The following is a 27,168-nucleotide window of genomic DNA, read 5'->3' on the forward strand; positions in this document are numbered from 1 at the left end:
TTCTTTTTAATCATCTCTAGAAGCAAAATTGTATACGATAATAGCAACTTATTAAATTTAGTGCGTAGTAGTTGTTGGGTAAAGTTAACTAAAAAACACAGCTCGTATTTGCCAAAAGAAATTGGACTTTAATTGAGAAAGAAAACAACTGAACTTATGTTAAATCATAACCTTAAAAACTAAAAAGAAATTATGAAATTCACATAATTTAATGATACTTAAAATATCAGCTGAATCAACATATGAACAATGATGTTAAATGCAAAAATACTTAAAACATAACATAACATATACAACAATAATAATATAAAATGTAAAAGAATTTTTCATCAGAAAATTAATACATAAAATAATTGTTATATTCAGTTATCACAAACAATAGGTAATCATACAATTACTGTAAAACTAGAAGTTGTCAATTACAACTTTCATGATATCATTACTTTCAGTAACATGCTTAAAAGCAATACAATATAAGATATTCTAAATTTGACAGAACAATTTATTATTTATATAATAGAATAAGTTAGGATCAAAAATATTTGAAAGAGATTTTATGACAAATATTTACTTTAAGAAATATAGCCAGAACTTTAGATCCGGAATTATATCCGGCCAGCCGGAGGACCAAAGACAACGAGCTATGTTGGGTAAAGTTAACTAAAAAACACAGCTCGTATTTGCCAAAAGAAACTGGACTTTAATTGAGAAAGAAAACAACTGAACTTATGTTAAATTATAATCTTAAAACTAAAAAGAAATTATGAAATTGACATAATTTAATGATACTTAAAATATCAGCTGAATCAACATATGAACAATGATGTTAAATGCAAAAATACATGAATATACATTTTTTAAATACACAATTTAACAAAGCCTGAAAACAAGAGAACATAAAAACACCTTATTTTCAAATTAGATACTTAAAACATAACATCAATAGAAAGTGGAACTGGAAAACAGTAGCACTACTAACATATACTGTAATATGAAAATTAGCAGTGAACAGATGTGATTAACTTAGAAAAAATAAATTACAATAAATCTTAATTAGCACTGGCCTTTTCTGAATTAAGAACATCAACAAACTTAACGTTAAATAATTAATACATGTAATTCTAGTTTAACGTAGAAAAAGGACACAATAATATTCTAGTACAAAAAGAGTTAATTACAATTGGACACAATTAACAATGACACAACCTTATATAAGTAACCTGTCGTAACTGTACTTAAGTGAATAAATGGTTTTTTAAATTAAACATGAAATTGAAATGCGTAATGCACGATGAACGGAATGTTCCACAAATATTAATGATAAACTAACTGTTTAACGTAATAAATTATGAAAATTAAACTTGCCTGTAGCACACAAATATTAGTAAACGACGAACTCTTAAATGAAGGTAAAACGAATACATACAGTAAATTCCTGGGCGTAGTCCGCCGTGGTGTATCAGGAATACAGTGATGAGAATGTGGCTTCGAGGTTGAGCAAGACTGGGCATCTGAAATGTGTAGCAACGAGTTTGAAGAAATTCTGCTTCGCTGAAATTGTAATAAGAAGCTGAAGAAAATTCGGCGTCGACAGAATTGACAGCTTGTAGTAATTGAAGCACTTTCAGGAAAAACGAAATATAGTGAATTTGAATAACTGGGAATAACTGGTCTATTCTGGACTGCGTTGTACGAAGTAAAGAAGTGAAGTGAGTCTGTAGGTCAACACACCAAGAAAGTCTGTTCTGGACAGCAACTGTACGAAGATAGAGAGAAGACAAAGTCCTGGGTCAGCACACTACGAAAGTCTATTCTGGACAGCGTTGTACGAGAGGGAAAGAGAAAGATCCACAAATGGTGAGAGTCAAATTTGAACTGCAACTGTAAGAGATAGAGAAAAGACAGAGTCCTGGGTCCACACACTACAAAAGTCTGGTCTGGACTGACGAAAATGATGGCGTGAAGAGTAGAGGGGGAAACAAAGAAGACAATAAACCGACGAGAGTGTGTTTGTTGACAACAAGAGCTAGTGTGCTGGTACTGGCACGACAAAGAAAATTAGCATAGACGGGAAGTTTGGGTAAGAAACAACATATCGAAAAATTAATATTATAAGCAAACGGACCATTAAAAGAGTTATGTAAAACTGATAAAAATACTGAAATACGAACAAGTACAGGAAATGATCGCAGACAAAGAAATGTATATATCTAGGAACTTGACAATATTAAAATGAGCTAACAAAAAAAAGTTAAAAATTAACGTGGTTAAATAGAAATTGCTTTTATGAAATATTGGGACCACAGCAGATAAGATAAAGATAAAAAACATTATTGAAAATAAAAACAACTTTACGCCAAACGGCGTAACAGTAGTGTTTTAAATCTTCGGTTGACTAGATCAAATATTAAGACTATTAAAGACTGGATTAAGGTAAATTTTTAATTTAAACTGGATTATTTTAACCATTTAAATAGTAGGGTCGTTCAATTATTAGCTAAATGACTGTAGAAAGATTATTTTTATTCAATACAAATACCTTACAACATATCCACCATTACATTTATACACTTATCCCATATTTGTGTAAATCTTATACCAATAGAAAAGAATTGTTCACCTCGCAATCTGACCCATTCTTGTACCGCATTCTTAACCCACTCACTGTTGCCAAACTCGGTGGTAAAAACTCTTTGAGAGGTCCAAACAAAAAAAAATATTCTGATGATGCGAGAGGCAATGCCTCCCGATCCCACTTTTGATTAGTTTCCTGGATCTTTAGAGGGTTACGAAGGGGATAATCATGGAAAAAAATTACGCATTTTGAAAGAGAACCGAAACCTTTCCTTCTTACTGCAGGTTTCACTTTGTTTTCTAGTATGTCACGGTAGTACTAGCAGTTCATCTTATTCTGGTCTTCCAAATAATCGCAATAAATGCTTTATCGGCTGACGCGTAGGTTTTTAACTCCTAGCGGGCAAACTCGGATGTTTTTCATTTCGTATAGTGAGTTTTAGATTCGGTTCAAAATGATGAATCCAAGTTTTATCGAGAGTTATTATGCGATCTAAAAAAGCATTACCTTCCGCTAAAATACGTTGTCTAAGTTTAAATGAGAATTTAGGATACAAATAAAAATTTGGGTGCCTGTGATTTTGAGCCGGCCGTCTCGATTTCGAACACGTTTTGTGTTCGACCGTCTCGACTTCGAATACGTTTTAACCGACTTCGAACATGTTTTGTGATAATTTTGCTTACCATAACCAAAATAATCAGAAATGTTGCTTAGAATAACCAGTGCTGAAACTCGATTATAAATTTGAACAATTTCTTACGTTTTACGCGTCTGTCATCACCAATAACATCAAAGCTTCAAAGCTTCAGTCAAAACTTCCACCAGTATTTGGCTATTATGAAAATCGATGACACTCGTTATGCTCGTATTAAACTGTTCAATCCACTCAAAAATTTTAACTCTTAATTGATTTTTTATCATATCATTTTATCAACCGACAATGAATTTTTGCCAGTTTTTTTATATTCAGAGAATAAAAGTCTTATCTCAGCACGCCGTTCTTCCAAGATACACGTTTCAAGCGGTGTCGACATTTTGAAATAAACAAAAGAAGTTATAACAATAGAAATTCTTCTCCACCAGTTCTCTTTGTCAGAGATGCCGACTCTAACTTGAGACGGTTTCAGTTCATTCTATTAATTAGTTATTCCAGTGTTGCCATTTGTCTCTTTAATAATATATAATACGAGGACTAACCGTATTTGAATGGTTTCCATCTTTCCTTTCTCTGTTGTATCTGTATTCCGACTTTCTTGTTTATTTTATTATTATTTCTTTAATTGTTTGTTTTCTAGCTCAGTCTGTTGAACTGAGCATACGTGCTCAGTTGTGCGCTAACGCACAACCCTAGTTTCTATTCGTGATTTTTACCAGATTAAATGAGAAAATATTTTTACAGTGAATAATATAATTATGATTTCAAACGATTTGTTTCTTGAATACTGTTACTTTTTTTATTCATTAATGCATTTAGGTAAATAAAGATAAAATAAAATTGTAATGATTCCATTAATTCAGCTTTTTTTTTTTAAATTACTCATTTAATTAAACTTTTTTTTTTGTTACGAAAGAGCGAGCATCAGTAGTTACGGTCATTAACCCGGTAAAAATTGGCAGCGTATTAGCGCTAACGCACAACCCTGGTTTCTATTCGTGATTTTTACCAGATTAAATGAGAAAATATTTTTACAGTGAATAATATAATTATGATTTCAAACGATTTGTTTCTTGAATACTGTTACTTTTTTTATTCATTAATGCATTTAGGTAAATAAAGATAAAATAAAATTGTAATGATTCCATTAATTCAGCTTTTTTTTTTTTTAAATTACTCATTTAATTAAACTTTTTTTTTTTGTTACGAAAGAGCGAGCATCAGTAGTTACGGTCATTAACCCGGTAAAAATTGGCAGCGTATGAAAAGATGACATGTTTTGACCGGGATACATTAGAAGACTACAAATTTGTAGAAAAAGAAATCAATTTATAATATTTAGTGATTTTATAAATTTAGAGATAGAGTTTACGTAGTAGCAGTTATAAGACTAAGAACGAATAGCAGATTTAAAAAAAAAATGTTTAATGTGCTTTATCACTTTATAATTAGAAAGAAATCTAATCAAATAACTGTGACGGTTTTTATCTGTCAGTATTTTGCTACTCATATGTAAATAAAGAAATTATAATTATAAATAGATAATAGATAATTATCTATTAAAACCGTCACAGTTATTTGATTAGATTTCTTTCTAATTATAAAGTGATAAAGCACATTAAACATTTTTTTTTAAATCTGCTATTCGTTCTTAGTCTTATAACTACTACTACGTAAACTCTATCTCTAAATTTATAAAATCACTAAATATTGTAAATTGATTTTTTTCTACAAATTTATAGTCTTTGTTTTTTTTTTAAATATTGCATATTGAAAATAAGTTAACAGTTTAATCCCGGTCAAGCATGTCATCTTTTCATACGCTGCCAATTTTCACCGGGCTAATGACCCATAACTATTGATGCCCGCTCTTTCATAGCAAAAAAAAAAAGTTTAATTAAATCAGTAATTTAAAAAAAAAAAATTGATTAAAAGGAATCATTAGAATTTTATTTTATCTTTGTTTACCCAAATGCATTAATGAATAAAAACAATAAGATTATTCAAGAAACGAAACGCAATCATTCTGACATTTAATCGCCAGCTTCTACCTTATCAAGTCTCTGATTCGCTTAACATTGTCGTCACTTTTTGACGTTAACGGTCTTCCAGGGCGTGGATCGTCCGCATTTGATTCTCAGCCATCTGATAATGCTTTAAACTACCTAAAAACTTGAGCACATGACAGAGCGTCATTTCCATACGCCCTTTTCAATTTTGGAAAGTTTCAGTAGCATTCTCACCGAGTTTAACACAAAACTTGATTACAAAACGTTGCTCAAAATTAGTATCACTCATTTTTGTAACGCACAACAAAAACTCGTTTCACGAAACGTTTGTTTACGTTTCACGTGGCAACAATAGACCAAAAATATTAATACCTAATATAAATTAGCTGTTCATATAACCATATGTTTACTAATAACTTTACAGTGTTGCCATTTTGGCTGCCAAGATAAACTAGTCTCATTACTTTATTTACAGAAAAAATGATTAAGATGATTAAGGGGGAAAAAAGATGATTTAGAAGATGATAAGATGATTAGAAGATGATTTAGATGATTAAGAATAAGATGATTTAGAAGAAACTTTAGACCAAACACACACGCGTAAATACGAAAGTTAACATCTGAAAAATTTCCATCCGGTTTTTGGATTACTTAGGTAGGTGTCAAAATGTCAAGATCCGGTGAAAACAGCAAACGCCCTAATTGGACCGATTACAATACTTTCCCTTCTAGAGCTACACGCTCTGCTATAGCGCTATCTAGACGGGAAAGTAAAAATTATGTAAGCCGCTTTCATTGGACATTTACTGATATATCATAGTATAGTAAAATTACAAAGTAAAAGAAGGGTATAAAGAAGGGAGGAAAATTAAAGAGAGAGTGAGATTAACATATTATAAAGAAATATAAAAGGTACGTGATATACTCGTACGGAAACTGTAAGGAATCGATGGAAAAAAGATAAGAAAAAGCAACTCCTAATAAATCTTCGGATTGAACTGACCTTACTTCTAACACAGAGGAGGAGGAAGTTGTTAGAATATCATTTTTGTTTCAATACATCCATATCTTGGAAAATTAGAAAATTTATTTTAATCACGACATACGAGTATGACGTGATTTCTAATTTTTTAATTATATTTTTGATCCTAAAATCCCAACTAAGGATTACCGATACGTTTTAAAAAGATGCAAGAAAAAATTTATTAAGTTATTATTACTAGACATTAAAAAAAAGACAAATCGAAATAATTTTTTTTTCTCCCGAAAAAGTGAAATCGTAATTCAGATCTTTTTCATTATTCGATATGCATGATTAAATCGTTTAAGTTGATCGGTTAATAAATTTACATCATCTATTTACAAATTATAAAGTAAAAAATTATTAAAGGAAAATGTAAATAAAATAAATAAATAAATATTTTTATCATGAAAAATAATTATTTATTTTATGTAATATAATAATAATTAACTATGATATCATACAAGGACAACAATAATCTTGAACAGTGCTCAGTAAATAATAATAAACATTTATTTTTATGCTACTGGTAGAAGTCATTTTTTTATTACATACTTTTAAACATACATAACAGTAAATAGTTAACATGTGCAAAAAGGCAGTGATACATGACATTTTAAAAATAATTACAATTAATTATTATTAAATAGTTACTTGTTTTATAAACAATAACAACTTTAATTTGCTGCAAAGGATTTAAGAAATAACATAATGCATGTATTTTTATTATTTAAAAGAAAAACAATAAAAAAAAATAGATTAATATTAATTATTTTTTAGGTAACGTTTAAAAAAACTGCCTACGTTTTAAGAGCCTACATTATCGGTATATAAAAAATGACGATCGTTTATATGGTAAGTTTAATTTAAATATTGTTTTTTATTTTATATATAAAATAATTTAAAAAAAATCATATTTAAAAAAAATTAATTATACCATTTTAACAGATTTAAAACGTTATAAATTTGATATGTTTATTACGGAGTTAATTTTTAAATTTTTATATTTATTCTTGGATAATTTGAAAACCATTTAAAAATTGTCAGCAGGTCTAAACTGTGGAACAATGACGAAAACTGCATCATCGTAGAAGTTAAATTTATAGAGGAGGGGAAATTGACCTTGAAAGATTATTCATAACTGATTCGATATTATTCAAATAATAATTTACTTTGATTTTGTTAATGTTGAAAGATTATTCTTAAAAAAATCGAATCTTTAGAAAAAAAATTTAGTAATGTCAAAATACGCAATTGAAATACTACCCAGTTTTACGGCGTAGTAGTAATAGCGCTTTAACTTTTCAACCGTAATTAGTACGAATCTAGGACACTTGGCATTTCTCAAAATCTTTTTTAAAACAATTTAGAACCTACGGGTACGATCTGAACATATTTTAACGATTAAGATGAGACGGATGAAAATTTTCACGATTGGAAAATTAATTGAACATTGTTAACGATTTATTCGGATTTTATTTTTGAAAACGGTTTTTTGAATTTGTAAAATTTTTAATCTTTTAAAATATTTTTCTCTAGAATCGTGACCTTTACATGAAAATAAGGAATTTATTTTATATCAGAAACATAATTATTTTTTTAATTTACTCCTCAGTAAATATCTAAGTAACTGATTGGTAAAAAAAAATAGAAAATAAAATAGTAATAATAATAATAATAAATTAGTAATAATAAAATGTAATAATGTAATAATAAAATAGTAATAGTAAATGTAATACTTTAATAATAAAATAGTAATAAAAAATGTAGTAAATAAAAAAAACTAGTAAATAAAAAAAATATTTAAATAACTGTAGGAATATGATTTAATTACAATTATCTTACTTTTTTATATGATACAATTTTTAATAGTATAAAAAATATAAAGCCTGATTAGAATTTGAACCCAGAACCTTGTAGAAAAAAAGCTTAGCAGTATTATTTGTTCAGGCAACATTTATGAATAATATATTGAATATTTAAGATATATTTTCAAACGGTTGTTATTAGTAGTAAATTTTAAAAATAGGCTAATAATTCTCAATATGTCTGAATTCAGAGACCAGAATCATCAATATGCTGTCCTCTGTAGCAGAGTGGTAGCATTTTTTCCATTCATCTGTAGGCCCTGGATTCAAATCCCAGTCAGGCTATTTCATAATTCACATGCTACAAAATTCATCTCTCATTAGTGTCTATAATTGGGTGGTTAGCCTGTAGTTGGTTAAAAAAGGAAATAATTATTTTTTTATTGAAGGGTTTAAAATCAAATCTTCAACTAAATCTATTAATTGTATGACAAAAATGTTTAAAAATGTGACTCGAAATTTATTTTAATTTTTAGCTATTTCATAACTAAAAATATAATTCAATATCAAAATAATGTTTTTTAAAACTAGTTATTACATTTCTTTTGATAATAAATAAAACTTGAGTATACGCTCCCAAAAAAAAAGAATCACTAGTATTTCTTCAGTACAACTTAAAAAAGTTACAGCAATTAATGAGGTCCACATTGAGTTATTGTTTGACAAAAATGAACACCTTAAATGAATTTCTGGCTAAAAGAATTGTATATTGAAAAGCAATAACAAAATGACCAGTTTTTTGTACATATGTGGGTGATATATATATATATATATATATATATATATATGTATGTATATTTAGATTCTATTAAGTAAACCATCTAGTACAGAATATTGAGATAAGACATATCTTACCTTAATATTTCATTAAAATACTTTTGTGGGATACCACAATCTCAGTCATTATTAAGAGTAGAAAAATTAAGGTAAGATATGTCTTATCTTAATATTCTACATTAATAATTTAACACTACAGAGGAATAATATGAATCTTAAAAAGATTAATTTCAGTAAAATAATTAATAATAAAATAATTATCCATAACATCTAACCGTATTTAAATATAGTGTAATTTTTCTGTTTGTAATACTGTTACGTCCCTGAAATATAATCTATACTAGTTGGTTCAAAAGTCAGTATTTAGTGAGCGAAACTAACATCTGATTTACTTGGAATAGATCTTTTGATCCTGTGTAAATTGTAAACTAAATTAATTACAATTAGTCAATTTGTGGTTTACTGTTACCTTCTTTTCCCTCTGTTTCATACATTTTATTTCTTCTTCATTTGATGAATGCTATGAGGAATTAACTTAATTCCTACCAATCTAATTCCATCTGTTTAATCATATTATTGCTATAGAGTAGCCAGCACATCAATTTTTTTTTTATTGTACAGTAAATCTCTTTTTTTCACTTATGGAATGGCTATCTATCTGGCAATTGACAAAAAAGCCAAAATAATGACTTTTGCAATCTGATTCCTGTTCCTCATAAAAACTAATTGGTAACATTTATAATTAGGCTATTTACCTTGCATTAATGCAATACTACCACTATTGTGGAACATGAATAAAATCTTCACATTATACCAATAATATTTAGTGATAATCAGTGATTAAAATAATTCGTATAAGACCAGAATTTATTTTTTTAAATGGAGCTGAATTGATTCTCTGAGTCCCTCTGTTGTTTTAGTTTCATAACATACATTTTATTTTGTGCAATACCCCCAGAAGAAAAAATCTCAAACCATGAGGAGGTCTGCTGATTTAGGTGGCATTTAAACTGGTTTATTACTGAATTAGTTTGTCATTAAAAACAATCCATTTAGTCTTAATTAAGTTTGATTTAGTTTGATTATTACTGAAAATAAAAATTATCTAAATTTGTGGAATAGTACAGGTAGACTGCTACTCAAAGACTAAAATACTCTACTGATAAATTTAATAAAGTGAGAATAAAGGGTAAGATTATTGTAGAAGGCCTATATTAAACAATAATTCTATAACATACTCCAGGTTTCATGTTTCTAGTAGTAGTGAGTTTTTGTTGCCATTTCATTTAAGAAATAGGGATGTGTATACTTAGTGCAAATTAATTAAATAATGAAATGTTTGATTAATAAAATCCAAAAACCAGAGATTAAGGAATCTTAACTGAAAAACTTAAAATGCTTGTTTGAAAAACAAATAAAATTATGAATTCTTTTTACAACGTACAAATGTGTTATAAAATATCAACCAAAAATATTCAATTAGCCAACTTCAGTTATTTCTTCATTGACACATATTAAAAAGAAACATGTATCGTAATAGATTTTAATGTTATTGATTTTAAAAAAATGTTTATTTATAAATATAATATTACTTGTTTGATTATATTAAGTCTTTTAATTTTTTAAGCCAAAATGCTCAACGAAATAAAGCAGTGATCAAAATTTTTAATATTAGTATATTACCATCATACTCTTGAAAATAATGTTTTCGACTATTGATATTTTGAAAGTAATATATATATGTAGATACATAAATAGACATACATATATGTTAAGTGCTGTAACCACAGTAGTAGTAGTACTAGTATTAGTAGCCGGTCTGGCACAAGTCATTACAGGTCACTCCCATAATAATTACATAGCAATTTTTTAGAATATATATATATATATATATATAAGACATGTCAGCTGGCTTATTCTTTGTTACTCTAAGAGATGGAAACTGATGCCTTTTCTACCTGAGGTGCTTTACAAGGAATCATATTATAAGAAAGTCTGGGACAAATACTACATACAATTTATTTGCATATTAATAATTTGTATAATATTTAGTGATAATCAGTGATTAATGCAATCCTTTCTATATTGTATCAATATGTTATTTACATTTTCTTCAACTATACAGAATTATAGTAACAAAGTAATATTAAATTATGTATATATACTTTACCAAAGTAGTGTAGCGTATATATGACATATTATTATCAGTATTACAGTTCTTGTTCGTCCTTTATCATTAGATAAAATGGAATCAGTAACACGATCTCCAAAAGTAAGTAGTTAATAGTTCTAGATGGTTGTTTAACAGTAATAAATTATAAGCAATAAACATTATCAATATTAAATATTCATTAAGAATAAGATTCTTAGGATTCGTATTCATTCAATAAGAGTTTTCTTTAGCAAGATTAAAGTCTAGTAAACAAAAATTAAAATTAAGATTATTCATAAGAAGGGACAAAAGTCAGTAATTACAGATAAGCTAAGATTATCATAATTTCCTATAATTTTGAAAATATTATTATGTCATTAAAGTAAATATTATTTTTTAATGAGAAGCACACTTTCAAAAGGTTTCTGTAAAGGAAAATCTAATAAGATGTCTTGGATGTCTAATTAAAGGTTTAGACAATGGAAAAAAAAAGGGTGGTAGTGGAAGAAATACAGAGTAGTGCTATCAAGTATGGATGTATTAATTTCTGTTTAGGTAAGAGCTTATATTACCCACTACATAAATGGATTTATACTCAGCCGCTGAATATGTAATTAAATTGGAATTATTATTAATTAACAAAATGACAAGTTGAAGTTCAGAATAAGAATACAAATGGAACATATAAATCAATAACAATACATGAAATGAAAATGGTGATTGCAAATTTCTTGGGGTTATTGTCAAGTAATATTTATCATGGGATTCTATGTGATTTATCACATAGAATCTGTAATGAATATGTTTTAATAAAAATTTCAAGGATAAATGATAAAAGATTAAATACAGCAGATTATCTCACTCCTTTACGCCACATGGAATTGTTGTTGGGGTACCTCACCATGTGCTTATTATAAAGAATTTTTAAAAATTCATGAAAAATTATTAGGTCACAAAATTTTATGTTACAAAATTTATTAACAGTTCCAGGTTTGCACAAACAAGATCTGTAAATAAAGTAATGAGACTAGTTTTTCTTGGCAGCCAAAGTGGCAACACTGTAAAGTTATTAGTAAACATATGGCTATATGAGTAGCTGATTTATATTAGGTATTAATATTTTTAGCCTACTGTTGCCACGTGAACGTAAACAAACTTTTCATGGAACGAGTTTTTGTTGTATGTTACAAAAATGAGTGATACTAATTATGAGCAATGTTCTGTAATCAAGTTTTGTGCTAAACTTGGTGAGAATGCTACTGAAACTTTTCAAAATTGAAAACTGCGTATGGAGATGACGATCTGTCATGTGCTCAAGTTTTTAGGTAGTTTAAAGCATTTTCAGATGGCTGGGAATCGATTGTGAATGATCCACGCTTTGGAAGACCGTTAATGTCAAAAAGTGATGAAAATGTTGAGCGGATCAGAGGCTTGATTTGGTACGACTGGCAATTAACTGTCAGAATAATTGAAGAACAATTGAATTTGAACTGTACCACAGTCCATCAAATTTTGACAAACAACTGGACATGAAAAAAGTTTGTGCAAAATTGGTCTCAAAAAACCTCACTGTTGAACAGAAAAACAACAGGGTGGAAGTGTGCAGCAATCATCTAGGGCGAATTGAAACTGATCCTGATTTTTTTTAAATGTTATTACTGGTGATGAATCCTGGATATTTGAGTATGACCCAGAAACAAAACGCCAGAACAAAGGGTGGCACACTTCAAACTCACCACGTCCCAAAAAAGCAAAATGAGCAAATAAAAAATCAAAACCATGCTAATTTGTTTCTTCAATAGTAATGGCATTGTCCATAAGTAGTTTTTGCCTACAGGATAGATTTTTTCTTTTTTGCCCTGTTTAATCTCTGGGAATCACCGTCAGGTATTACTTCAGAGAATGAATGAGGATGGTATATATGAGGGTAAGTGAAGCGTAGTCTTGTACAGTCTCAGGTCAACCATTTGTGAGATGTGTGGTTAATTGAAAGCCAACTGCTAAAGAACACCGGTATCCACGATCTAGTATTCAAGTCTGTATAAAAGTATCTGCCTTTACTAGGATTTGAACGTTGGAATTCTTGACTTTGAAATCGCTGATTTGTGAAGACGTGTTCACCATTAGATTAACCCAGTGGATTCTACAGGATAGACTGTAAATCAAAATGTTTATCGAGAAATTCTTGAAAGACTGCGGAAAAGAGTTGCCCGCATGAGACAGCCATCAAAGATAACTGGATGCTGCATCATGACAGTGCACCTTGTCACACTGCACTCTCAATTAATGAGTTTTGGCAAAGAAAGACATTCCTGTAGTTCCTCAACCACCTTATTTACCTGATGAGTCCCTGTAACTTTTTCCTGTTTCCGACTAAAAAAACCCCTCAAAGGACACCATTCTGGAACAGTAGAAAACAAAAAAAATGTAACCAACCACTGAGGATATTCCAGTTTCTGAGTTGCAGCACTGCTATGAAGAGTGGGAAAACTGTTTGAAGTGTTGCATGGCTTCCCAAGGGAACTATTTCGAAGGTGAGAGTCCATGGATAGTTGGATTGTAAATAAAAAGTTTTTCTGAACCAGTCTCATTACTTTATTTACAGACCTCGTATATGTTTTTCTTCCTTGTCATTAATCCTCATGTGCCTTGCAATGCCAGATTATTAAGTTTTATATTTCTTCTACCATCTCCCTTACTTTAACCAATAACCATTCCACTTGCTTTTTGTAATATTTTTTAGATTCCAGTTCTTTATTTAAAATTAATATTCAGCCTTTGATTTATTATTCTGAACAATTGTATAATTTTACTTTTGGCGGGTAATTAAGTTAGATATGTGCAAAGTCTACTTCCTTAGGGCATCATGACCTGTCCACTATGTGATGTATAAGAGTGCCATCAATCCCCAACACAAATTTGTTCGTAACCCAGTATCATACTGGGGTTAGTATTGAAAAATCTTTTTCTGTTGGTTAGCTAAACAGGGGTTCTTCTGTAGACTGAGAGTTAGAGATATTAGAAAAATTATTTTTTTTTTATGATTCCTAATCTTATGTAATTATGTAATAAAATTCCTATTATAGTGTTTCATCTTGCCCAGGTATGTTCTAGAGTCTGTTATTTGCAACCATAGTATAAAGGTATTCATATTGAATTACATAATTGAAAAAGTTATTTCAAAAGATCCCTATCATACATGGAGTCTAAATTAATACAAAAACTCCCAGAATTGTAGAAATAAAATGGTTACTCAAAAAATCATTACTCAAAAAGTTATACTTTGATATTAGTTTGCATATTAGCAGTAAGTTTTTGTTTCTATTCTTAAAATTTTTAACAACTTGCTCAAAAAATAAACTGTTGTTAGTTTGTGATCCTATTGGATGGGTGACACATAAAATAGAACTGAAGATGAAGTCAATAACTCTGAAATGCATTCTTCGAGTATGTTAAAACATATATTCACATACATATACTGCTTAGGTGAATTTGCAATTTTTGTAATTTAGAATAACTAATTTATAAACAAAAAATGCTAAAAACCTGATAAAAAAATAAAATTAAATGCACATAACTGTTAAGCAATTATCATAAACACTGAACAATTAGTAACATTAAAAAAAAAAAAACACTGGTATATGAAATTTGATTTATTTTTTGTCCTTGAAGGGAAAATGGATGTATCTAATAACATTTTTCTGCTGAATTCAAATATGATTTCAGAATTAGTCTATCACGTAAGGATTTCTAGAGACAACTATTTCGATTTTGGAATGGAATGCAAAGTTGGCAGGAGTCTATTACTCCCTACTTTATCGCAGAGCCTGGACAGAGTCCCTTGCTGCTGGATCTTTCTAATCGGGCTTGTTTTTAAAAGGGTCACTTTTAGTCTCGGTTCTTATTTTTCAATTTTTGTATATTATTATTATAGTGAGTTTAGGACGGATTTAATTGCATTCCAATTCCGTTGTTATACCAGCGTTACCGAACCCATTTTATGGGCCGACCGCGGAAGGCTAGGCTTATAAAGCCTGTCCTCCCGACGTAATTCCCCTTCAGACCGTCCACTGAAGTCCTTTCGGTGCTAACTCTTTAATAGGCTAGCAGGAATACGCCACAACGGGGCACTATCTGTGAGGAGGGAGCAATGCGTCCCCTTTTCCGGAGGAGTCGCAATTGCTGGGTTATTTGGTCTGATTGTAAGTTTGACTTAGGAGAGGTTGTTAAGAAGCTCTTCATCCGCTTCTGGTATGGCTGCCCTTCAGGACGCATCTCTGCTGGGCTCTGTTCCGGACTCCAGTCCGTGATGTTGAGACGAGTGGCTGGTCTTCCTTCTTCTTCATCTTCTCCCTCTTCTTCTCCCGAAGACCTCTTCTTTCTTCTTTGGCCTGCACTTTCCAAGAATTGGTAGTAACCGAAGTTACATACCGTTAACCTTGTAATTCCCGAAGCCCCGAAGGGCTGAACGGGGGAAAGTGCAGGTTTCTTCGCTCTTCTGTGCTGTCAGTGGCTGCTGGGCAGGTCGCTGCTGGGCAGGTGGCTGCTGGGCAGGTGGCTGCTGGGCCGGTGGCTGCTGGGCAGGTGGCTGCTGGGCTTGCGACTGCTGGGCTGATGGCTGCTGGGCTCGTTCCCTCTTTCTTCTTTCTTGAAAGGAAAGGAAGGTAATAGGGAACTTACAAATGGTGATACCTATTCGCGATCGCGGTTTTGGGGCGGCGATTTTTGTGGAAGAAGTAAACAGTAATTATTCACTCCACGTAATTATTAACCTTCAGACACACGTGTGTCTGAGAAGGGGTTGGGGGGACCGCGTGGCCGCAGTGAAGAAACCATTTGTTTAGTGGTGGCTGTTGGTATCTGCAACAGAAGAAACAGAACACACACACGGAAAGAAAAAAAAAAAAAAAAAAAAAAAAAAAAAAAAAAAAAAAAATCTTAATTATAACTTTCTTTCGGCTGGCGGGATGAGACGGCACGTCGAGTCGTTCCACATCCACGTTTCTCCCGTTTCTGAAACAAGAGAAACAGAACAAAACACGCAAAAAAAAAAAAAAAAAAAAAAAAAAAAAAAAAAAAAAAAAAAAAAAATCTTAATTATAACTTTCTTTCGGCTGGCGGGATGAGACGGCACGTCGAGTCGTTCCACATCCACGTTTCTCCCGTTTCTGAAACAAGAGAAACAGAACAAAACACGCAAAAAAAAAAAAAAAAAAAAAAAAAAAAAAAAAAAAAAAAAAAAAAAAAAAATTTAGACTGCGTTTTTGTTGTATGCGCGACTTACCGTATTTGAAGTCTTCAAATTATATAACTCGCGAAAAACTAATCACTCGCGACCCCGGAAACGCGTCTGACGCACTATTCCGTTTATGGCTCATGCGATATGGAGGCCCCTAAGCCTGGTTTGTCGATTCTCGGCTACCGCACCGCACCATCACGGTGGTTCGTCCAGTACGGCGTGAGGCCGCTTCCTTACACCTGTCGGAGTTGGGTCCTCTCTGCAGATGTCCCGAAGATGACTGTGTTCGGACACAGCCGCTCTCCCGAACAGTCTGCGCGCCTGCGCCACCCCCACCTCGGACACGGATTGAAGTCTCGCATCAGATCGGAGAGTGGCGTTCCTGACGAACCACGGAGCTCCAAAGATCGTCCGCAACGCTATGTTTTGGACGGCCTCGATCTTCTTTTGAAGCGAGGAGCTCAACACTGCCCCCCATGCCGGGTAAGCATATGTTAGAATCGGCAGTACGTACAGCCGAAAAATGAGCAGCTTAGTTGCCAGTGGGTACGGGCTGGCACTGTTCAGCACTGGGTATAGCGAGGCTCTGGCGGCCTTAGCCCTTCGGGTCGCATAATTTACATGCTCGTCGAAGGTAAGCCGCCTGTCCAACACCACCCCCAGGTACTTAACTGTTTTCTCAAAAGGGATTTTCTCCCCTGAGATTTCCAGCTCTCTGGTCGGTTTTCGTGTCTTGCATGTGAACATCACGGCCACCGATTTTTCACCGTTGACCCTGATTCTCCACATGTCGAGCCACGGTTCCACTAAGTCCAGCTGCCTTTGGAGCCTCCGGACCGCGTAATCCACATTTGCGGATTCGTAGAAATATGCCGTGTCGTCTGCGTAAAGGGCCGTTTTGACCCCTTCCGACAGCGGCATATCGTTCACGTACAAAGTGTACATGAACGGGGAAAGTACTGCTCCTTGGGGAACCCCAGCGGCTATTTCTCTGGTAGAGGAAATCGTTTCCCCTACGCGCACGACAAAATGTCGGTCTAGTAGATATGACCGCATCAGTCTGACATAGCGGTACGGGATCGCCGATCGCGCTAGCTTATAAAGCAGCCCGCTATGCCAAACTTTGTCAAAGGCCTTGGCCACATCCAGAAAAACGGCTGCAGTCACCCGTTTCCTGTTCAGGCCTCCGACAAGGTCATCTATTATTTTTACCAGTTGGAGGGTAGTTGAGTGACCCTCCCTGAACCCAAATTGCTCGGGCCGCACTTCTCCCTCCATGTATCGCCTCAGTTTTTCGAGAAAAATCCTCTCGAACAACTTAGACAATACCGGTAACAGGGAGATTGGCCTATAATTCCGTGGGAAAAGTAAACTTTTCCCCGGTTTGGGTAAACATACGACTTTGGCCGTTTTCCAACAATTCGGGAAATATCCAACGTACAAAATGGACGTGAATATCACCGAAATTGCCGTAATCACGGAGGCCGGTATGTTCCGGAATGCACGGGCGCTGATCCCGTCGACACCCGGGGCCTTGTCGGGGCTTGTGGCCTTAATGGCTGCGGAAACTTCCGCTTCAGTGACTTGGTCAATCTCTAGAGGGGCGTCCTCCACCTGTGAGAAATAATCTACAAGAAAGGATTCCACCTCGGTTGTGTGCTCGTCGTTCGGGGAGGGAGGGGGGTTTGGAGTGAACTGCTCCTCCAAGGTATCGGCGAATACCTCGGCCCTCTCCGCCTCCGAGTATGCAAGAAAACCTCGCTGCCCCACAACCGGATGGCGAGGCTTCTTCCCTTCTCGCAGTCTCCTGTTCAACCTGAACACCGAGGAGATGTCGTCAGAGACCGAGGCGAGGTATTCGTTCCACGAATCCTCTCGATGGCTTTTTAGCAGTTGTTTTACCCTGTCCGTTTGATTATAAAAGGCCCGCTTATCAGCGGGGGACAGGGTGATTCGATATCTCCTCCTCAATCGTCGTTTCTCCGTTATGGCTTCAGAGATATGAGGAGGGAGGTCGTTTCGAACAACTGCTCGAGTCTTGGCCGATGAGCTGCCTGCCAGGGCCTCGGTCATTGACGACGTGACGCGCCCGACAGTGTCGTCGATTTCCTCCGGGGTGTTCAGGAGCTCAGGATTTACCGGCCTGTACTCCCGCTGGAGGGTTTCGTAGAACCTTTTCCAGTTAACTGACCTTCGGGGCATAGGCGGGGGATCTCGGCCACCCCCTGCCTGACCTAGTTCCAACAGGACAGGGGAATGGTCCGAGCTGAGGTCTTCTATCGTTTCAATCATGAATGGGAGGGTACCCCCCTTCATGACTGCGATATCCAGCACGTCAGGCCTAGATCTGCCTGAGCGATGCACGAACGTGGGCACCTCAGGGCCTACGACGACCAAGCGGCGGGCTCTCGCCCTTTCGTACAGCAATCTGCCATTTGGATTTGTCAGATTGCTGTTCCATGACACGTGTTTGGCATTGAGGTCGCCCATGAGTATCATGGGCCCATCCCAATTTTCCAGCACGGCATCCAGATCTGCGCCGGTTACCGCGTCGTTCGGCTTGCTATAAGCCGAAACCAGCCGATACACCGTGCCCAGATGCTCCACATGCACACACGTTTGCTCCATCACGTTTGTATGAAGAACAACGCGCGTATGCATGTGGCGTCTGTGGACTAAAACCGCAGTTCCTCCAGAGGAGTGAGATCCGGGTCGAACTGGCCTATCCGTCCTATATGTAAAATAGTTCCGAAGGGTCAGTTGCTTGTTTGGGTTCAAGCACGTCTCAGACAACAGTATCACGTCTATCAGTAGATCCTCGGCCAGACGGCATAGTTCCTCCTTCCGGCCTACTACTGAGTTGGCGTTCCACTGCAAGAGTCTGAGGGTGGGCCTAACCATACCTGGACAGTACAGTCATGAGGCACTCTATTAAGGACTGAATACAGTCCTTCAGAGATTTTGCCTGGAGCAGGCGTGGCAAAACCATCATGATATCTGGCAGGATATCCTTCACTGTCATCTGCGACAGGAAGTCCCTGCCAGTGGTCTCCAACGGGGTAGCCGGTTTCGGATTGCCGCTGGGGGTGCCTTTTGGCGCGGCCGCCCTTTTGGTGGGGCGCGGGGCCACAGGGGCCGCGGTGTTTTTAACAGCCTGCTTGGCCTTCCCAGCCGGAGCAGGCTTTGCCTTTCCCGTCGAGGAAGGCTTGGCCTTCTTCGCCGGGGCCGGCTTTGTCGCCGCCTTTTGTTTTACCACCTTCTTGGTGGTCGCCGCCGGTTTTGGCTTGGCGGGTGTTGGGGAGGGTACCTCCCCTTTTTTCACCACCGCCTTGGCCACAGGTGCCGGCACCTCCGGTTTGGGGGCTGATATTCCCCCACCGGCAACACGGGCCCAGCTGCGGCCGTCTAAAGTCGCGGGCTTTTTAATACCCTTGACCCTGTTGACCTGCTCCTTATAATAAGGGCAGCCCCGGTAATTGGCCGGGTGAGGCCCCTTGCAATTAACGCATGAGGCTGGTTCCTCACGCGGCTTAACGCATGTGGCAGTGTCGTGGTCCCCACCACACTTGACACATTGCTGGGCCCTCTGGCAGTAATTGGACGAGTGTCCAAATTTCTGGCATCTGTGGCACTGGGGCGGCCCCCCTCGTGACACAAATGCAGTCACTGCGACCTTGCAGTAAAAAAGACTGCCAAGGTCGTAGATGGTACGGGCCGAAGGGGTCCTTTTAAGGGCCACAAGGCAGGTCGGGGTTTCCCGACCGTCCCTCGTGAGGAGCTTCTTAGCTGAAACTACCTCATAGCCAAGGGAGGTCAGTTCCTCCCTTATTTCCTCCGGGGCAGCCCCATAGGGGATCCCCCGTATAACCACCTTCAGCTCCCGATCCTTTGGGAGCTGGAAGGAGTGGAAGGCGATTCCCTTGGAGTGCAGGAAACTCTGCACCGCCCGGTAATCTGCCTCGCTGCCCAGCTGCAGCCTGATGGAAAGCCCGGTGCTTTTTGCCACCAGGCGTCCCCCGATACGCGACTTAATGTCGCGCGCTAATGCTGGCCACTCCTTAGGGCAGTCCAGCATAATTGGCGGGATTTTCTCCCGCCTGACGGTAGCAGGCTGTGATGGGGCCCCATCATCAGCCTGCGGGTTGGCGGCTGCTGCAGCCTTGCTGCAGCCCGCTACGGGCTCCGCCTCCATAGGAGGCGCGGAGTTCCGGCGTTTCTGGCGCTTCCTAGCGCCAGACCCGCTTTCCTCTCCACCGTCGGATAGTTCCGGGGTGGGAGAACGGGGTGGAGGAGGCCTTATTTTTCCTTCCATGAAGGAGAAAAAATAAAACACCAAAAAAAAAATAAAGAAATTAAAAATTAAAACTAGCACTTCTTAGAACTACACTTCCTGAAATAACAAAATATACAAGAAATAATAACAATGGAAAGTTAGTCTTTCCTTGTATATAGAATAATTTAAAATTAAATTATTCTATATAGTTTAACAATAGACCTATACAAAATTTGAATAGGCTATTAAATGTATTATTTACGACTTAGTAAAGTTCAATTCACATAATACAATAGTTAGAAATAAAATCTATTATAGTCTTATCTGAATGTAGACAATAGCCTGCTATACAGGCAGGTGCGGCCCAGCGGGTGTCCTAACAGCACTCCTCTACATGGTCGGTCAGGTAACCAGTCGATCCAGGTATAAAGTACTGCAGAAGCCGGTTCCTAGTAGCACTGCACACAGACACACTATAAATCACGTCCTTTCACTTCAGAAGCCAAGGAAGGAATCATCCTTATTTCGATTTTACAACATTAGTATTTAATATGCATTCTTAGTATAATATAATCTTACCTAAAAAGTAGTAATCTTTGATTTTCTACGATATTTTGTGTCATGAACATCTCTCTTTAGGTCCAGTTATATTCAGTTAGTGTGCTCGGATTCCACTTGGCCTGGTACCACTTTTTCATATCTGAAATATCCTGATGGAACCGTTCACCGTTTTCATTGCTGACTGCTCCTATTTTTGGTGAGAAGAAATCCAAGTGCGAATTGAAGAAGTGAATTTACAGTGACATGTTGCATACCATGATTTTATAAGATTTTAAAAGATCATCCACTATTTCTTTGTAATTTTTGGATTTATGGTTTCCTAAGAAAAACCATAGCAAATAAAAACTAACAAATGCTCTTAAAAAACTTTCATATAGCTTTCTCTACTTCATTTAATGTACTATCAAAGTTGTCATCTTAAAGTAAGTCTCTAATTTGAGGTTCTAAAAGATTCCTTCTTTGAGTTTTGCTTCACTGATCTTTGGAAACTTATTTTTTAATTAAGTGAATCCAAGCCCACTTCAATCCATTACTTTCACGAAGTTTTTCATAAGTCCCAGTTTTATATGGAGGGAGGTAAATAAACTTTTTTGGGATCAACAAGTTATGCATTAACATTATTCTTTCCTGGAGTTAATGCTGTTCAGTTTAACCATTCTTTCTGTACATAATGATTTTTTCGGTCTCTGCTATCCCACTTGCAAAGAAAACAACATAATTTGGTAAAACCAAGTTGAAGACCTAGCATCAGAACAATTACTTTCAAGTCACCAAGATAATCCTCTGAAATTCTTGATACTTTATTTTATCTAGCAGAAGTTTCATATTCACATAAGTTTCTTTCAGATCCTTATCGTAAGCTGGTGGCACTGATTGAAACTCATTCTCAATGTGCAGAAGCATGGCTTTCAGACTAGCTTTAGACGAATCAATAAACAAATGCCACCTCTGTTTTGTACTCATGACCAAACGATTCCATTACAGACAAAACATTATTACAAAAATCAAGTCTATATTAAATACAGAGAAATTTTGGAAGTCATTATGCCTATTTCTAAAAATACATACTTCTGTTTTGTGGTGGAGGAACTTCCAACCTTTTAATCAGGAGCCTAAAAATTCTGCCTCCTTTTTTGATAATAGAGATCTCGTACAAGGTCATTAAGGTCCCTTTGTGTTAGTAAATGTGGTTCATCAGATGAACACAAAGCTTCATAGTTTGGATCAACCCTTACAGCATCATTATCCTCTGCCAAATTTTTTTGTTGTTGATCATTGCTAAGTATGATATTTTCTGGCGGTTTAGGCACAGGGAGTTCTTCATTGTGAGCCATAGGCTTCATGACAGATGGTAAATTAGGGTACGAAATAGTGTACTTTGATACTGAAGTAATAGCCGCGCTATTAGTCAGATAAAAGTAACAGTCGGTAGCATGATTTTTGGTTCCAGCCAAAAAATAATTGGAACAGCAAAGCTCGTGTGCCGAGAACCCTTTGACCAGCTTGTAAGGAGTCTGACACAAGTAGCACAACAAATATGAGGGGCCCAATGTTTGTCTTGGTTACCAACTTTCAGCCAGAATAAAGCTCACAACATTTTTTGATGAAAGGAGTAAAACTACTATATCAGTGGTATCCAGGTTCGAAAATTTGAGTAACACTATGTTTCTGAAATTTAAATGTTACCTCATCATAAACTTATCAAAAGCTGTTCAGGGAGTTTACACAATTTCTAGGCATTTAGAAAAATCACACAATATACAGACAGTACAAAAAATATTCACTACATGTCTTAAATTCAAAACATGAAGTAAATTTAGAATACATCATAACTGAGAAATGTTTACATTGAACTATATTAAATCAGCACATATACATGAAAGATGTACATATGTCAACGTGAATACTGAACAAAGACTGGATATGGCTTGAATCAGTAACTTAGACACTATAATCAAAAGAAATGTTGCTTGTGATATCACTTTCAGAAATAATGATGATCGAGTCTATAAGAAAGCTGTTTTCTGACACATTTTAGAATTGTATCATCCATCAGTTGGTTGTATCATCTATCTAACACATCAGTGGATGTATCATCCAACTAACTGTAGTATTCCATTGCAGATCTTTTTTCATAACAAACTAATCACTTTAAAATGCTTAATCAATACAATTTTTTTATTAGCATAATCGCATAATTTCTATAACGTATATAACATTGATCAGGGTAACTTGAAAACTAAGAGTGACAGAAAAATTCTGTTAACATTTTTGAATTTAAAAAATACTTATAGAAACCACTTCAACTTGCTTTGGGACAAACTTTTATATATCAGTGAAATTAGTAAATACTAAAATATTAATAAACAAAACTTGGAATACCATATGATTTTTAATTAACGGTTTTTTCTTCCTTTTACGAAGTATTGTAATCGTGAAAAATTTCGGTTTTCAGATTTCAACGCAAATATCCATCCATTTTGCCCATCCCTGAATCGATTTTGATTGGTTTCGGCGTGATGTCAGTACGAACGTATGTATCTCGTATAATTCAAAAACGACTAGCCGTAGAATGTTGAAATTTTGTATTTAGGACTGCTGTAACGTCTAGTTGTGCACCTCCCCTTTTGATTACAATCTACTGGGCCATAATGTATATACAGAGGGTTTCAATTTTGAAACATTTGTTTTTTGGACTTTTTCTTGCACTAATAAGCCTCATTGAGAGGTTTTCAACGATACATCATAAGTGGTAATAAGTTTCATTGGTTCTAAGTTACAGTCAAATAAAAGTTTAATTAATGAAATATTTTGATCTACAAGGGGCAGGCACATCGATTCGAATCCGACTTCATTTACTACATACAGTTTTTTTCTCTAAATTTAAATGTATTGATTTATTAATAATTATTAACCACTGATTGTAAAACATTTGTTAACAATAAATAATAATTCAATAATAGCAATAAAAAAAAATATGAAAAAAGGATCAGAAGTTATTAGTGAAATAAAATTTTATGTAGTTTTCATTTTAATTCAAAAAATTTTACAATCAGAGCTTAACAGTTATTAATAAATCAATATAATTAAATTAAAAAAAAAAAAGGTCAAAAAACATATTTGTATATGAACTCTGATTCGAACCGATCGGTGCATGGTTACGGATCCGAGACGTTCTCGCTTACATCACATATCTACTTGTGCGATGTGAAACAAAATTATATAATATAAAATGCTAAGGAAATTTTTAGGGCCATTTTTCTTGAGTATAATTCAATATTGCGAGGTAGATTTTGTGATGTTTTCATTCACACACGCAATATGGTTCAAATCTGTGTCCCGAAGCCCGTGTCTTCCCAGTGTTAGTTACACTAATCTTAGGTGCTTTATACTGAATAAGATAGATTGCTTAACGAGTAATATAGACTTACATTTATTTAACGAGTAACAAAGGGACTTTTACTCTATCCTAATATTTCAGGTAAAATTGTTGAATTAATATTTGATTTTAATAAAAACTAATATTTTAGCAATTATGTAACTGTCCACTTTATTAAAGAATTGGGGGATCGTATTTCACTTTCAAATGAAATAAGTTTAATGAAGTGCAGCAAAAAATGTGTATATGAAATTTAATAGGCGTACAAGGAAGTAATGTAGTGTCCATATCAGAATTTTTATTTTTATTTTACAAATATAGTAAAAGTATTCTTTTTCTAGTGTTTTATAAGAATAATTTTTTCGTTATCAATTTCTTGTTTAACTAATTTTTTTCTCTTTACTTTAATTTTTTTTTTTATGAATGTATTTTTGTTTACTAATTAACTGTTCAATATCTACTAATGAACATTGGGTTTAACATTCTAATTACATGTGTAATTTTAGATTTTATTATTCTTTGAAAAAAGTTTTTCTATTTCTATATATGAAATAATTTATATAACAGCGTACGTTTTGCTTTATGTAGAATAATAAAGCAGAGGTAAATATAAAATTTAATTTTTTAATTTTATAATATATACAGAGAATACTTAAAATGATGGACTGGCTATATATTTTCGGATTACACGCGTCAAAATGAACAAAAAATGACTATGAAAAAATGTCGATTTCCTCTTCGTTTTCTTTCTGTCCATTATTTATTTAATTTTTTTAAAAATTTTTATGGGCATCGACTGCTAAGGTCATTAGCCCTCGTCACATTCTTTAAAAGAAATTATTATCTCCATCAGGATCGTCATATGTAAGGGTGTAAAGGGCCCTTACATTTCATTTAAAAACACAAACTTCACGATAAACATTAAGACATAAAAGACAAGGACAATCACAAACACTTACGGGGTGTAAAGGGCCCCGATATTAAAATTTGAGATAAGGTTCTCAAAAGACCATGACATTAAAATTTCAACTTATCAATACCATTTCTTTCTTTATATATATATATATATAAAACTACCGCTTAGAGATTCTTTTATCACAGCTTTAAACTTTCATTTTATAGACTTTTAAGAAGTCAACTGGCGTGTAAAAATGCAACTATATTTTCTTCATTTCCATTATCCAGATCAGCAGTAATATTATTTCTAAAACGGAACCTCTTTCTGAGGTCCTCATATATGGTACACTCTACTATTAGATGCTTGATTGTCAGTGTTTTATTACAAACACCGCACATTGGTCTCACTTCGCCGGTTAACAAATATAAATTTGTTAATCGCGTGTGACCGATTCTAAGTGTGGTCACCGCTACTTGTTCACGGCGAGTCAACTTAAAGTCGCTTTTCCATTTATAAGGAGAAGTTTTTACTGAGTTTAATTTTGTATTTAAACTCCTCCATTCAGCATTCCACTTGTTTTTTACTATGTTTGTTAGACGGTTTTTAACATCTGCCACTCTTACAGGAAATGCATCCAAATCATCGCAGACTGTTGCCTTTCTGGCAGCTTCGTCTGCGATTTCATTACCTGTAATACCAGCATGCCCCGGAGTCCATACAAATACACATCGCTGTCCTCGTTGTTTTAGAACGTATAAAATGGACAGGATGTTTGCAATTAGGGACATCCTTAATGTTCTTGTTCCGAATTGGATAAGCCCATATATTTGCTGCGTATCTTAGTAAAAGGATCTCTCTTCTATAATGTAGTGGCATTATTCCGGCTTCAGACATCAGACTAGCCGCCGGACTTGTGCGGAAAGCACCAGTTGCATATCTTATTCCGCTATTATGAACTACGTCTAACTTTTTTAAATGCGACTTTCTAGCGGATGAATATACGATACATCCGTAGTCTAGTTTAGATTGAACCAATGCTTTATACAATCTCAATAATGTCTCTTTGTCTGAGCCCCAATTTAAGTTCGATAGACATTTTATAATGTTTAGGGCTCTTTTGCATCTATCACTCAAGTCCTGTATATGTAATCCCCATGTAAGGGATTTATCCAATACTAGTCCTAAATATCTTACATTGTCTTTATATTGTATTGGATTATCATCAATTGTCAACGCAGGACTTTGATGAGGAATTCTCTTCCTACAAAAGTGTACACAGCACGTTTTTTCTGGTGAGAATTGGAAACCGTTATTCCTTGCAACTTCATTTAGAGCATTGATTGCTCGTTGCAATTTGTCCTCACCATAGCAGTCTTGTTGCTGCCATACACAATTGCCAGATCATCAACATAGACGCTTTTGCTGATTTCTACTGGAATGGCTAATATCAATTTATTAATGGCAATGGTAAACAAGGTACCGCTCAACGGCGAACCTTGTGGTATGCCATTTTCCAAATTTCTTACAGATGAATATTCGCTATTGACTCGTACTTGGAAAGTACGGTCATTCATATAGTTGCTCAGTAAGACTGGCAGGTTGCCACGAACGCCCCATTCATGTATCTGGAGCATTATACCATGACGCCAGGTCATATCGAAAGCCTTCTGAAGATCAAAGAAGACTCCAACACAATGTTTCCTTGTAATGAAGCTGTTATATATAACGTCCTCTAAGCTGATCATTTGATCAGTGGTAGAA

At 34.8% G+C, this 27,168-nt stretch overlaps 1 protein-coding gene across 2 annotated transcripts in view; it reads left to right on the forward strand.

The window, feature by feature from the left end:
- LOC142330337 (carbonic anhydrase 1-like) overlaps positions 1-27,168 on the forward strand; it is a 79,665-nt gene that overhangs the window by 23,548 nt on the left and 28,949 nt on the right. For both annotated transcript variants that reach the window (XM_075375565.1, XM_075375564.1), the window contains exon 2: positions 7,041-7,115. In XM_075375565.1, coding sequence (XP_075231680.1) covers positions 7,098-7,115 — 18 coding nt within the window. In that variant the 5' untranslated portion in view covers positions 7,041-7,097. The remainder of the gene's footprint in view (positions 1-7,040; positions 7,116-27,168) is intronic.

Source organism: Lycorma delicatula, chromosome 9, assembly GCF_047948215.1.
Source record: "Lycorma delicatula isolate Av1 chromosome 9, ASM4794821v1, whole genome shotgun sequence".
Lineage (NCBI taxonomy): Eukaryota > Metazoa > Arthropoda > Insecta > Hemiptera > Fulgoridae > Lycorma > Lycorma delicatula.